The sequence below is a fragment of the Simochromis diagramma genome, unplaced genomic scaffold, assembly GCF_900408965.1.
Source record: "Simochromis diagramma unplaced genomic scaffold, fSimDia1.1 OVJJ01000321.1, whole genome shotgun sequence".
Classification (NCBI taxonomy): domain Eukaryota; kingdom Metazoa; phylum Chordata; class Actinopteri; order Cichliformes; family Cichlidae; genus Simochromis; species Simochromis diagramma.
In genome coordinates this window covers 4,399,911-4,414,681 of record NW_024386772.1, presented here as the reverse complement: position 1 = coordinate 4,414,681, position 14,771 = coordinate 4,399,911, and the positions used below count along the sequence as shown (strand labels likewise).

The 14,771-nt window shown below is 41.9% G+C and overlaps 3 protein-coding genes across 4 annotated transcripts; 2 read left to right on the top strand and 1 right to left on the bottom strand.

Moving 5' to 3' along the window:
* The first annotated feature begins 28 nt into the window (after positions 1–28).
* Positions 29–3,771, top strand: LOC120741158 (protein ALP1-like). Of its 2 annotated transcripts, XM_040043865.1 has the most exons (5): positions 29–560; positions 671–722; positions 1,949–2,256; positions 2,707–2,938; positions 3,014–3,771. In XM_040043865.1, the coding sequence occupies exons 3-5, from the start codon at positions 1,966–1,968 to the stop codon at positions 3,730–3,732; spliced, it is 1,242 nt and encodes a 413-aa protein (XP_039899799.1). In that variant the 5' UTR covers positions 29–560; positions 671–722; positions 1,949–1,965; the 3' UTR covers positions 3,733–3,771. The 2 variants fall into 2 exon arrangements, with proteins under 2 accessions (XP_039899799.1, XP_039899789.1); XM_040043855.1 differs by lacking the exons at positions 29–560; positions 671–722 and having other exon boundaries at positions 1,686–2,256.
* A 489-nt stretch (positions 3,772–4,260) lies between these two features.
* si:dkey-66i24.7 lies at positions 4,261–7,035 on the bottom strand. The gene is made up of 2 exons (XM_040043909.1): positions 6,744–7,035; positions 4,261–6,171 (listed from the first exon to the last, which is right to left on the bottom strand). The coding sequence occupies exons 1-2, from the start codon at positions 6,916–6,918 to the stop codon at positions 5,567–5,569; spliced, it is 780 nt and encodes a 259-aa protein (XP_039899843.1). The 5' UTR covers positions 6,919–7,035; the 3' UTR covers positions 4,261–5,566.
* A 226-nt stretch (positions 7,036–7,261) lies between these two features.
* Positions 7,262–14,120, top strand: armc5 (armadillo repeat containing 5). The gene is made up of 7 exons (XM_040043845.1): positions 7,262–8,135; positions 8,217–8,247; positions 8,340–8,450; positions 8,798–9,686; positions 9,783–10,555; positions 10,965–11,097; positions 12,257–14,120. The coding sequence occupies exons 1-7, from the start codon at positions 7,761–7,763 to the stop codon at positions 13,635–13,637; spliced, it is 3,693 nt and encodes a 1,230-aa protein (XP_039899779.1). The 5' UTR covers positions 7,262–7,760; the 3' UTR covers positions 13,638–14,120.
* The last annotated feature ends 651 nt before the right edge of the window (positions 14,121–14,771 follow it).

Here is a 14,771-nt window from a genome sequence, read left to right as displayed (position 1 = left end):
GCCACGATGTTGGTGTTTTAGCAGCTGTTGTTAAAACACCACAAGCTACATAAAAGGTCTGTACCGCACAGAAAATCATATTTCGGGAAATCTGACAAGTGGATGACTTATTTAAACACACAGATTGTAAAGCTGTTATGAATGACGAAACTATCCATAGGAGCCAAAAGCCATTGTTGAGCCAGGCTGTAAATTTGTGAATTTTAACATTGAAATCTGTTGAAGCCAGCTTTAGAAGTGTGATTTGATGAATTGTGCAGCAATTCATCAAATCCACAAATGGATTTTCCTTACAAATGTGGCACCATTTAAGGCAGGGGTGGGAGAACTCAAGGACCCGTGTCCTGCAGGTTTTAGATGTGTCTTTGATCCAACACAGCTGATTTAAATGGCTAAATTCCTCCTCAACATGTCTTGAAGTTCTCGGGAGGCCTGCTAATGAACTAGTCCTTTGATTCAGGTGTGTTGACCAAGGGTGATATCTAAAACCAAGACACCAGATTTTGAGGCCTGGAGTTCCCCACCCCTGATTTAAGAGGAAATAAGCAGGCTGTCCGATGGTGTATAAGATTTATTGCCAAGAAGCGCTGTTACAACAAAGGACTTACTTTATGTGCCAAGCTCATTTTTTGTGTTATACATCATGTAGCACTGTTTCTGTTTTTTTAAGGACCAACGTCTTGCTTAATCTGGCGTCGTCCAGCACTGGGCAGGTTCTACTGGTGTGTATTAAATTGGCTTTCTAACTAATAAGGAACTTTATTCAGCCAGAATGTAATTTGGCAGGATATGTGTTGTTTACTCTGAATGATAGTAGGACCCAGAACTGGGCATTGCTTCGTCTAAAAATCTAAACCACTAAACTGCGAAGTGCAGTCTCTTATTTATCCTGTCTTTTAATTACTGCTATAATTATGGATATCAATCTTTTGGTTTTCTGTTATATAATGTTCTGGCTCTTTTCTATTTACTATCTACTTCACTGGAAAGCATCAAAATTGGACTGAAGCAACCAAAATAGTGACGATAACAGAAGAAGTTGGGACTTTTTATTGCCTGTGGTGTAAATAACCTCCTTTTAGGAAAATCTTCTTGTTGACTTAAAAATAGATTTGACCATTCTTGTTTATTTTCACCTTTAACTTTATGAGACATATTTCTTTAACACAGTATTCAAATGAACAAAACAATATGTGACTGTAATTAAATATGCTGGGTCTACTTTCAAGAGGTAAATAAATCAAGACAAAAAAAGTGATAACTCTATCAACATTTCAACTTTGCCAGAGCACTGACATCAGAAACATATCTGTACAAACTAATACAAACACTAATTTGTGAAAATGTTTGAAAATTTCTCAAAAGATATTTTTCATATTGCAGTCCAAAACCAAATGTGTATAATATTTATTGTGTTCATATTGTAAATACAAATTAACAATTTTTAAAGTTACACTAGTAAAATAATAACAGATTTTTTGATTAATGAACTTTCTAATAAGTATTAGAAAGGCTGCTTAGCAATCTCTCAAATCAGTTTTTGAATTGTTTTTTTTTTTTTTCCACTTAACGTAATGTGACTTATTTTGTCCTTGTTCTGTCTCTGTATTGCTCACTGTTTGATTTATTTAATTTACTTTTTTTATTGTCTGTGTACCATTTTTTTACACTTCTATTTATAATGATGAAGAAAAACTTTAGTGTGCTCATACGGTCACTGTCTTTCAACGTCTCAGTGAGTCTGCCAAAATTCCGACAGTCCCTGAAAGCAGCAAACATTAGCTAGCTAGCCAGCGGGCTAGATTAGCATAGTGCTAACAACAGAATGGGCTTGCAACTGCTTGAAAGGACCGGTGACCTCTGCTTGGCTTCCATGCTCTGAAAGCATCTTGTTTCTCTATCGCCGGTATTAAAAAAATGGATGTCAGTGAATGTGTTTTATCGGCAGGCAGGGCCGTGCTGGACATGGTGGAGCGGGAGTGGCAGCCTCTGTCTGCGGGCGAGCTGGAGCACAGGCTGGACCAGGCGGTGGAAGAGATCCTGGAGTCACAGCTCCTGGCAAAACTGGAAAAGCAGTCCCATCGTCGTCCTCCTCCTACCAACACTATTTACGTACAGTTACTACAGAATCAGGTGGGGCCCCAAGTTTTACACACAGCAACAACATCCAGTCCGTCCGAGCAGGAGGAAGAGAAAGAGGAGGAGGCTGCAGAGTCCCAGGAGCAGGGTGATACTGTGGATAATCCAGCGATCAAGGTAGTTTTGTGGCTTTAGTTTTCCTCTGAGAAAGCTTTTACAGTTTTCAACTACTATTAAAAACAATAGTGACAATTTTTGGCCAGTTTTTTTTAATATTCAAACTCAAATTTAACATGATATTCAAAAATCAATTAAAAAGAATTTGAACCTGAATATGAGATAAACTAAGGAATTTCTAAAGTGTACCAATCATGTATAACAATGCCTTTAATCAAATTATAAGCTCTGCATTTCATATGTTTGTCGTTACTCCTTAATCTTATAACTTTTTGCTGGATTCATTTGTTTTATCTCACCAAAAAAAGTGGAAAATGCATCTTTTTCTTTGAGATGTGGCTGACATCCCAGTAGAAAACCAGAAACTCTGCATGCTCTGGAAGGAGAAGAAAGTGGATACATGCCTATTAAATACTGTTGTATTTTGTTTCTGTCTCTGTGTTTCACCAGTACATTTCAGACCTACTTCAAAGCTCCAAATCAAGGACACGAATGGCTGGACGGGCTCGCTTATCAATGTCCCACACTGTCCTCCTGTCTCTCACACTGCTGTCCGAGCGAGTCAGTTACCGCACTGTGTCCCGCCGCTTCCAGCTGGAGAAGGGAAACATCCACAGGATCTTCTTCTCTTTCTGCCAGCGCATAAACATGCTGGAAGAGAGGCACATCAAATGGCCAGCTGGTGTGTTATTTGTTGGGTCATTAATCATATGTGTGCAAATTATGATGATGATAATATTTTCTCTCTGTTCTTCAGGGAAAGAGGCTGTAGAGGCACTTTTCCCATTCTCCAATCTAATTGGAAAAAAGGAAGTAGGAGGAGGACAAGGTGTTCCTCAGGTTCTGGGAGTGTTGGGACACACCCGGATCCCTATTCGCCTGCCTATAGGGAAACATGATGTGGAGAGCACCATACCTGAGGTGAAGAGAATGAAGATGGAGGCCCCTCCTGACTCTTGGTTAAACCTTGAGCTTGTGTGTGACATTAGAGGCCGGTTCTTGCACTGCAGAATCAGTAAAGGATCTCTTGTGGACAGAGGTCGTGCTCTAAGAGACAAACTCAAACAGAACCCTGACCTAATGCCTTCCAGCTCCTGCCTTGTGGCCAGAGCTGGCTACCCACTTACTGATCAGATTTTTACCCCGTACACAGGAAGTCACGGACCAAGAGAGGCGCTCTTTAACAAGACGCTGGAGGAGCATTTTCAGATCCTAGATCAGGCCATTGCCGATCTGAGAGCCAGGTTTCGGAGGCTCACGTATCTGGATATTGGAAACTATGACCGAGCCAGAGCTGTTGTGCTGACTGCCTGTGTGTTGCATAATGTGTTTCTGGACCTAGGACAGGCGGTTCAAGGAGAGAAGGAGGAAGCCACACCCCAAGATGAAGAGGGGGAGGCGGATGACGAGGGTGTATGCAGACGTGACTCCATTACAGATTTGCTGTTTAAAAGCTTTAATCATGGAAACGCGTGAACATTTCAATTTGTTAATAAACTTCAGTTGTGCTCGTGATCCTGGCATGTTGCATTCATTAACATTTGAAGGTAGTGACTGAACCCCTAAAAACCAACAGCAAAGGTTTCCCTGAGGTCATAGAGCGAGAGCGGTGAAGGGATCTCTGTGGGAAAATGGGCCTCCCTCGCTCTGAGACTTCAGTAAACAAATTCCAGGTTAAATTGAACACAGCATTAAATTTATTATGTAAATCACTGTCAATATTAAGAGTCGAAAGAGAGGATCATCCAAGATGTGCTCATTAGGTAACAACTTGTCGAGCTCTTCACTAACCAGAAGGTGACACCGATGTTTATATTTATTTTTAATACACGCTGTAGTGTATGCATTAAAAACCGTTACTAAGGGAAACCCAAAAGCATAACCTAACAGGGATGGCGGTAGCTGCCAACCTTAATATGACAACAAACCAACTTTTCATTAATTTAAATGAATGACACTTTATATTACACAGAATTCATTCATCAAGAGTTTAGCTTTTTTTTTAATTTAATCATCTCCATAGTGTGGTGTTAATGCATTTTCCTAACACACAAAAGATCTATAGTCCAAGATTGGGAGGAAGGCGTGTCAGGAATGTCACCGCGAATCAAAAAGACTTATACGGCAAGGCCGGGATGGTCCATTTGGTAAAGTAAATCTGTTGGGCATCTTTATTGGCCTTTAGACAATAATTCTGATGGCAAAAGAACCAAATGGGACAGGCGAAAAAAAAAGGAATGGCACCGCATGTAAAAATCTGGCAAGTCAAATATGTGGATCTACTGCGGTGACCCTTTGTGAATAAAGGAGCAGCTGAAAGAAGATTACTCTTAATCCTTGACAAAGTTAGTTGTAAGTAAATTCTTCTCTGTGTTCAAATCAGGCACCTGGTAGACAGGAAGACCTAAAAAAGAGCCTAAATTTAAAGTTTAGAAACCACAATAGCATGAAATGTGTTCTGTCATGAAAGTATCATCACATTATGTGTCGCAAAGCGCTGTCCCATTTCTACTTTCCTCAGTTAGAGCCCTTGCGGTCTCACACACTCAGTCACCTATGAGGTGTTTAGGTCTTCTCCCCCTGCATATTTCACCTCTAGCTTGAGCAAGTTGTCATATTAGAGTAGTAATAAGAAGATGCACGGGGGTAACTTCCAGTATTTTTTGTACCATTCTCTAAGGTAATAGACAGCCAGAGCCTGTTTCTGTGCTAATGCTCAGTGGTTAGCCCTGTCACACTGCATTATTGCTACTGATGCTAATAATTTGTTTTAAAACTAAATAACTATGTGCTGGGAAGATTTGCAGGAAGCTTTCAGCATAAAAAACACACAACAGAGACAGAGTTATAAACAAAGATTATCTTATTAATACTTTAACATTTATACCAGTATCTTCATTAATCCCATTACTGAAATCTGTATTGTATTTGACTGCTTTTGGCCCGGCAATGGTTACTTTATTTACGTACAGTTTATTTTCGTACAGTTCTTTGACAGATGGGGGTGGATGCCCCATTTGTGTGTACTCTTCAACTTCATCCAAGTTTTCTATTTTGGTATAAAAATAAAAGATTCTTACATTATTTTGAGCACCAGGAGGAAAAAAGAGACAGGTTTAAAGAGAACTGTAATCTGCCTGCTGTGTTAAAAGTGAGTCTGGCCTCATACTGTACACCTGCTAATCCAAGCTACTCTGTAAACTGTAACGGTAAAAATGTGAAAAAGTCTACAAACATTAGACATTGCAAACGAGCTGTTCTTCTCGTGCAGTGTCTTGGAAGGTCTTGGTAATTTCGCGTTTCCTCTCTCCTAATGTCCATCCTTTGATGTCTGTGTGCCGTTCTTCTGAGCCAGGCTGGAGATGGCTTGGGCCAGGTTGTTGATGGCCTCTATTTTTCGCTCCTCCAGTGCTTTCTGCTGCGCCCACATGTTCATCTTCCTCTCCTGCAGCTCCATGTACAGCTGCAGGACATCCTGCGGAGGCCTGATGGGGCAGGGAGCAGCTGTTGCAGGAGGCGTAGGGAGGATAGGGGTAAACCTCTTGCTCGCTATAGCTTTTCCTACTTTGGTCCCGCTGAGTTTGGCCCTGCGCTGGGCTTCGATCTCCTCCCTGCTCTTACCCAGGACTTCGTGCATAGCTTTGAAGAACTCCCAGTGGACGCTGGTCACTCCCAACCTCTTGGCCCTCTCTGCGTTTTTTCTGTATGTGGCCAGCATGTTTCTCCACTTGAGATCACATTCGTACGCCTTCACAGTGACATCAGTGACCTCTGACTCCCTCAATTTGGCATTGACCTTCTCTGCAACCATTTCCCAGAGTTTCTTTTTCTTGCACACTGGCTGGTCAAAGGCCTGATCCATTTCAAGCCGGGTATTGACTAGATGCCATGTAGCCTGAACTGTCCAGATAAATTCTAGGAGTGAAAAAAGGTAGATGATCAGATCGACTGCTTTTTTTTGGAGTTATTAAAGACAATGCTTTGGTCTACAGTACAGTTTTTCTTAAAATGCTGAACATCACGAGTACAACTACAACTGCAATACAACTACAATTACGTTTTTCTGCGTTATGGTATTTTCCAATACTGCACTATATTTTGGATGCATATCTTGTTCTTGATCTATATTTTAAAGCTATAGTCACATATTAAGTTTAAAAATATAAATAAAACTATTCCAATAATAATACTAATAAAACCAACCATAAAATAATGTACCGGTATATGATTTTGTATTAAGTACTACATCAAGTACTTTTATTGTAGGTACTTTGTATGCTTAACTTTTACTTAACTGAAAGGGTGTGTAAATGCATATTTAGCTACATTGCAAAGCAGTTTTTATTGAATACAAATTTTGTGCAGTGCTACTTTTAATGCAATAAACCAGGTTGTTGTTGTTCTTGCCCCCCCCCATTCTCATTCTCCACCCCATACAAAAAAAGAAAAAAAAAAAAATCCTGGAAACGTTCCTGCTGAGTACTAACCTGCTTTTGTTTTATCCGTATCCACACTGGACACGACCGTTTCCTTTCCTTCCACTTCGGAGTTTTGAATCACAATTGTCTCGATTACCTCCATCTTATTAAAAGCACAACCATTACAGTTAAAGTTGTTTTTTTCATTTACTAGCGGTGTATCTATCGCGGAATTTAACAACATCCAAGAGTCACCGATGCCCTCTCTCGCGTCGAGAAAGACGATGACTATAACAACGTCGCTTGGTAGCTTGGAAATTGTAGTTCATTTTGGTTATTACGCCTATTCTTTTTAGTATTCTGGACTAGCGGATGAACTACAATCCCTAAACTCTTTGACTCTTTTAACGTAGGCTACGATTTGTCGCGATCATGGGGGGTGTAGTTTTTCAAAAGGATGGTTCGCATAAGAGGAACTGGGCGCTATCAAATTCGAACTACACATCCCAGAGTATTTTTAACCGACCCACCTCTTCACTCCCTGCTCCCTCCCTCGGTCGACCCTGTTTTGTTGTTTGGCTAAAGATGGCGTTAGCGGCTAACCCACTCGATTGCAGTTTGTTTCACAAAAATTATTCGGCCAGTGGTAACAAAACATTGATAAAATAGAGATTTAATTCGTCATTTTGTGTGTAAAAAATATATTACACCGAGAAAATACACGTCCACTTGGTCGATTAACGTTTGCTTGGCCTTCTTACGATATAGGCCAGTTTTAAAGGGAGCGGACCGAAGCCGTCGGAACTCCATATCCCGTCGGGGAGTGCGGCGTCAGGCGGTAACACTTTCCTTTTTCATGCTGGTATCTGTAGTTCTTACCACACAAGTCGCTTTTTTCCGGAAACTTTAAAGACAATGAACTAAACCAAGAGTTGAGTATATCTAAGTGGAAAGGACATGGTATATAATTTCTCGGTGTTTTACTGGAAACGTCCAGTGATGCCTCGCGGCGCCTGTGATATTTGTTTTAATTGAGGAGGACAAATTAAAAATAAGTACACCTGTTACCTGGAAATCCGGGGGGCCATGGCTGCAGAATGTGACAGAAAAAACCCGAGAACACCTTCCAGGGAAGGACAACCATCACCAGAGTCTTCTTTGACCTGGTGCTTGACTCACATCTCCAAATCTGGATCGGGGTCTGAGCGTCAGGGACAGTCAGGCTCAGGCGGTGCCAGAGAAACGGACAAGAGGGCCAAAGTCTCCCAGTGGCGAGCGCTTGTTGCTATTAGGACGCAGCACATCAAGGGCGGCAAGGCTGGCATTGCCAGATTCAGAGGTCAGGGTGGTCTCCGGCACCTGTTGGATCTGATTAAACACCCAGAGTGCTCGAGGAAAACTCTGGATCTCGCTCTTAGCATCCTGGGCAACTGCTGCACTGAGCTGGAGACACGAATAGAGGTGAGACAAGAAATAATAGATGAGTTTGTTTATTAAAGTCACTAACTTTTAAAATGTTTTCCTACTTTCCTACAATATCAGGTGCGTAAACTTGATGGGATAAATATTGTAGGTAAGTGGTGATTTATTGTTATACTATATATTATACTTTTTAAATTTAAGCAATCTGTATCATAACTTATATCTGAAAAATGCCTGTTGTAGTGGACATCCTTAAGAAAAATGTGTCACTGGAAACAGTCCTGAACCGAGCAGCCCGCGCTTTAGGGAACTTGGCCATGGATCCAGAAAGCTCTGCACTCATCCACTCTGCAGGTATGTCTGACCTGCTTCTGTGTGTCACATCCACCTTTGTAGCTGACAGCATTTAAAATGAGCTTGAAAGCTTCCAAATGGGCTTTTTTAGTTGTAGATATATTAAAAGTGCTGTAACAGACAGGCAAAAGTAGAGTGTTCAAAGGGCAGATTTAAAGTCGATCATTAAGGTCAAACAGGGGAAAGAAGACAATAAACAAAAAAACTGAAAGCTGATAACCAGACAGTACAAAGATATCACATGTAATGCCACCACATAAAAGCAAATCTACCAAAATGTGTTTTCTTTGACCTGTGAATCTATATAATTTCTCCTCTGATTATTAATCGTTCTTATTATCACACAGGTGGTGTTCCTCTTCTCCTTCTCTGCGTGTCTCTTTCATCTGCACCGTCCTCCCCCACAGCTGCTCCACCCAAAGATGCCTGTCCCAAACTTGAGTGTGCTCAGTCTGCTACTCGAGCCCTTCTCTACCTCTGTGATACGCCCTCTAATCGCCTTTCATTGCTCACCCAAGGGACCCTATCTGCGCTCACCCCTCTTATTGCACCAGAGTATCCCCAGGGGTTGAGGCGAGCAGCTCTCAGGACTCTCCATGAGCTCACCCGGGGCTGTGGTGTTGAATGTGCCAGGGAGGTGTCTCGTTCCGGGGTCCTCGCTCAGCTGGGTGTCATGGTGACAGGAGAGTCTGGTAAACCCTTTGAAGAGTTGGCACTGAAAACATTAGCCAATATGTGCTCTCAGGGTTGCCTACGCCCTCTCGTGGGGTCACTGGGAGTCATCCAGAAGTTCACAGAGGAGGTTAAAAGGGACCCACTGAAGTCAGGAGTCTTCCTCAAGGCTCTGTGCTTGTGCTGCAAAGAGGCCGTGAACCGGGCCAAGGTGAAAGAGAGCGGCGGACTGGAGGTACTGATTGGCTTTTTGTCGGCTCATCAGAGTCATCCTCTTTCCCGTCTCGCTCTTATGGCCTGTGTAGACTTTGTTTTTGATGAATCTGCCATGGAGCAGCTGCAGGAGTTGGGGCTGGTTCCTCTTCTTGTTGCACGGCTAGTTGAGCTCACCAGAGGAGAGGAGCCATTGACTGAGAAGATGGACGTGAGCCTCTCCTCAAGTACGTCTCCCACCGAGCTCCTGTCTTCATTATGTTTTGATTCCTTTGATTTTCCTCCTCCCGAGGGACACAAAAAGGAAGAATCTGGTAGGGAGCAGGGCTCATCCAGCTTTTTAAGTCTCAGGTATGGAAAAAAGAAATTTATTTTTTAAAATTTAGTTTTCCCAATGCATTGTTTTCTTCTGTTTTATATTGTTTACAATTTCATTCCTTTCTCCAGGTCCTGGTTGGTGTCTGAGGGTTTGATAGCTTCTGAAGGGGACCTTCTAGATTCTTCTAATGTTGATGGAGAATGGGGGAGTCTTCAGATCCCGCCATCTTCATCACCTCAAACCCCTTCCTCAAACCCATATTCTAGTTCCTCTCTTAAAAACTCTTCTTCACCCAACCCGGCTATTTCTTCTGCTTCTAAAAAAGCACCTCACTCTTCGCCTTTGTCTTCATCATCATCAAAAGTCACCGATCTGCCTCCCTCCAATACGCTCTCACCACAAACCCAGCCTAGTTCCTCCACCATCTCCTCTCCCACTAAAACAAGCCAAACCCCCGTTTCTCCGTCCAAGTTTTCATCCCCACTCAGACGCAGGCCGCGGGCTCAATCAACAACGTCTTTGACTAAAGTCACACTTGAGACTCCTCCATCTGTGCCTCGCGCATTAGCTTTCCATCACCCTTACCACCCCGAACCCTGGACGCCAGAGTCACCCATCCTGCTGCTGCTGTCGCGCTTCTCCCACGCCACCGATCCAAGTGCTGCTCTGGTCAGCTCAGGCGTCGTGTCCAGCTTGCTCTTTTACCTTACCCAGCGTGAGGATCCCAGCAGCAAGTGCTTCCGCATGCTTTGCCGGCTGAGCTGCAACCCGAACTGTTTGCAGTCGCTTCTCCGAACGGGTTCTGTAGCGCTCATTCGCCACCATCTCTGCCAGAGAGAAGAAGGATTGGAAGGAGGAGACAGGCAGACGGACAGAGTGAAAGCCAAAGTTAAACAGCTTGGTGAGATGAACACAGTCATGTTAAAATAAGTGAAACCTTATACAAGATTTAAATAATGCACACATAAGTAATTAAATATGCTCACAGAGTAGAGGTGTAGTGTTAGTCTTTTACATTTAAAATCTGCTTATTTTGCTTTATTGGAATCATTTTTATTTGAACTGAGAAAGTCAGGCTACAAGTGAAATGACTCCTAACAAGTAACCCTGAACTTTACACTGATACACTGAAAATTCAACTAATTCAATTGCTGCTTGGTCACATTTGGTTAACTACAGGGACGATATTGATTCGCTGTTGATCAGAATTTATCTCAGGAACTGTCTTTTGTTCGATCAAATATAATATCTGGTCTTTTTGTTTTTTTATGTAAGACTAAAGAGTTTATAATTGTGTGCTGACTTTGCAGGTGTGGCCCTTCTGAATAACCTGCGTGTTCAGTGTGAGTCTGGATTTGGCTCTGGGGTTCTTGCACATGTGATGCTGTCTGGCTCTGACTCAGATAAGCTGAACTGTGCACTGTCTCTGCCATTAATCAGCAGGTAAGTATTGGATGTATACTGACAATGTATTCATAAAAAAATACTAAATGTATAACAGTAGGGCTGCAAGGATTTATTGAGTATTTCGAAAAATTCAGTTCTAAAAAGTTCTCGGCACACATTCTTTGCTTCGACACTTCGTTTAAGGCACGGCCCTGTAGCGGAACATTGTCACCATGGAAACGTGAGCGCTTCTCCCAGACTTGTGACTTCAAAAACAGACGTGCAGTACAAACATATTTAGGAGCAGCATGTGGGGGGAAAAAAAAAAACTCAGCTCCCAATTTTAAACAAAATTGTTCTTTACATGGATGCGAACAGGGGTGAGTCTAAACGGGGGCATGGTGTGCACTAGACCATTTATTTCAAAGCTTATGTTACATTTTTCAGATTCAAAGTGAAATAATCTAAAATACTGTCTCAATTAAATTGCGTTAATATTTAAAAATATACAAATGAAAGCTTTTTTTTTCACAAGCCAAAAAAAAAATGTACATGGGCCAGTAAAACTGTGAGCCACTGACCCGAGGGATCTTAGGTTGGATGGTGAATGTTAATGTTCATTATCTACACCATCATAACCTCTTGTGTTCAGCAACACAAAAGCTTTGCATCAATGCACGGGGCAAACTTCAGAATATTCAGATATGCTTGCTTCTCTTCGTTGCAGCCACTACATTTTCCTTTTTCCTTACAGACGCAAACTCAGTCATTCACTTGCACACTTTGACACATAAAAACACATGTACAAAAACTCAAAAAGCCTTCCAAGAAGACAGTAAAGATTCATGTTTTATGCCTTAGTTTAGATTGCATATTCATCTTATTTTATTTGATTATACTTGAGAGTATTTTTTTAAAATATATTTTTGCATTTAAGACAATTTTTTAAATTTAAAACGTAAATAAAAAGGGTTTGTTTTGTTGACGGATAAGACAAAAGACAGGGAACATAACGAGCAGTTTGTTTTAAAAAAACTGTATTTTTTTTTTCCGCATTACTCATTAATAACCTTGACCTTATTATTTGAAACAATTTCCTTCTTGAATAGGAGTATCCATCATTGTAACAGTGTGTATATGAGAGGGAACAAAGAAGGTCAGAATAGACAATAAACACTCACTATTAATGTTTTTACCTTTTCTTTTTCTCGTACAGCAACAAGTCACTGCTGAAGAAACTTCTTCTGGACAGCGGCGGGCTGCTCTTGGCCCTGCGGCCCCTCAGCTGTGACGACGACGATGGTGCGGACGAAGACCACCCTGCTGAATGTGAAAGACTGCTTTCTGACTTTTTGAATTCTCCACATTCAGGCGTGACCTCACATCTCCACTCGCTGTACTTCTCTCTCCTGATTGGATGCCTGTCTGCCCTCACAGGTACCATTAAAACCGAGCTCGACAAAAAACATTCAATTTCAGTTATAAGACAGTCGATCAGTAGCCTTGGTCATTTTTCTCCGCCTCCCTCTAAAAAAGCTCGGCTAGCAGACACGTGCCCTTACAGCATCTCTAACTTTGATCTGTTCTTGCTGCTGGATGATGGGACCCAGGTCCCAGCCTGCAGGGAGGCTGTATCTGGGGTTGAGGGCACAGGTGGGGTTGGCTCTGAGTATTTCAGGGCCCTGTTGAGAGGTGGATTTGGAGAAGCTCAGGGCAATTCAAAAGAAGCTATCCCCATTAAAGATGTCAGCAGAGCTGCATTATTACCAGTGCTACATTATCTGCATGGATGTCGCTTTACTAAGGGCGAAGAAACTATTAAGGAAAGGGAGGAAGGAAGGAAGAGCGGGCAGTGCCAGATTTTGGACAAATTGGTGCTCGATGGTCTGAGTCTCTTTGAAAGCGAGACAGAGGAGCGCTCGGAAGGAAATGTGGATTTCCAGAAAACTCCGTTATGTGAGATGATGATTGGAACTTGCAGGTTTTTGGTAAGTGAGCTACAGAGAGACTTAGAGGACCTGTGTGTGTCGTTTCTCCTGTCCTGCTGTCCGAAAGCTGCTAATCGGACTACAACAGAGGCCAACGCTGAAAAGGATGCATCCAAAATGGACCACGAGTGCCCCGAGTCTGCCGAGGAAAGCCTGGCCAATCGAACGTCAGAGCTAGAGCTGACAGGATTTAAGATGCAAACTGAAAAAACAAAGAAACCAAATTCCCTGCAACAGACAGACGGTAAGAAAACAGTGGACAAATCAGTCAGTTCAGAAGAGCTGACTTTAAGACCAAAGAGCTTGATTAAAGGTTCAGAGCAGCTTCCTAAATCTGCGGCTCAGGGCTCTCGCTCCTCGGAAACATTTGCTGAAGGTGGTGTTCTGGCTGCTCTGCTGCCCCAGTTGTACTGGTTTTCCCAGCGGTACAGCTACCCAGCACTGGGCCGGGCTTGCCTGTCCTTGCTGTTGGGCTGTCAGGACTGTCCTCGGCCCTTCCTGTCCTCCTCCATTGCCGGGGACTGCCTTCGCAGACTGGCCAGAGAAGCTGACTGTGCAGAGACTCTCAAACAAGATCTGTTAAGTTTGGTCTCCGTAGCTTTGACCTGAGCAAGGATCGAAATACTGATTGATCACATATTTTAAAGGGGCACAGCGTGAGTTTAAGTGTCTAGAGTTTCCATTGTCATACGTTTAGGAAGCACATGGATTATGTGGTTTACAGCAGCATGGTTACCTTAAAATATGCTGCTCCAGCACTTACAGAAGGAACTGCTGATTTATGTTGATTTATTTTGATCATTTTGAAGAATACATTTCTGTTTAGCTTGGATGTAAATGTAGCACGTCCCAGCATGATGTACATCTACTATAATTTACTGTTGGTGATTTTTTTTTTTTTTTTTTTTTTTTTTTTAAACCGGGGAAACGTTAAAGCAGATGTCTGTCATGCATTTGATAAAAATAGCTAAAATTATGAGGGCTGGTCTGAGAGCCAGTTGTTGAAGATGAAGTGGAATAGCAGATAAGCAACGTATATACATTTCAAATGGCTCATAAATTTATGCCAGTAAATATATTGGTGGAACATCACTTTGGTCTCAGTTTCTTCTTGTGGGAGGGTGTGCGTACACAAAAAAATGGAAAACCTAAAGCCTTGAAAGTTAATTGAGTTTTGGTTAACTTGGATAACTAGCAGTAGAGAAAGTCAAGCTCTCCAGATGACTCTGGTGTTTTCAGGGTTTCTGCTACTGCATTACAAAGTTTCTGGGGTTAAAGATTTTTTTTATGGGTAAAAGAAGCAGGCAAGTACCTGTTCAGCTTTTTTTTTTTTTTTTTTTTGTTTTTTTGGACTGCACGTAACAGTTAACAAAAGCATTCAATGCTCTCACATAGATATAGGTATACAGTACTTTCTTTTCATGTTTGAGGTGGGTGATTAACCTCCCACTGTCTTTGTTTCCTTCCAGTCCAACATTTGTTTCCCCCCTGAAAAATCATTCTGGTTTTTCAAAAAGTGGTTTCTACTAATCAAATTATCTACCTGGCAACAAAAGGCTAGCTACCACACTGAATTATACAAAATTTTGTAAATGGGTAGTGCAATTTTTTTGTCAGTGGAGAGGGACTCTGAGGACCTGCAGGCAATCAGGATATTTGGTTCTGACCAAAAGTTCTCATTATTCAGAATCATATACATTATATTAATTGATCATAACCATTAATTCGTGAATGTGTAGATCA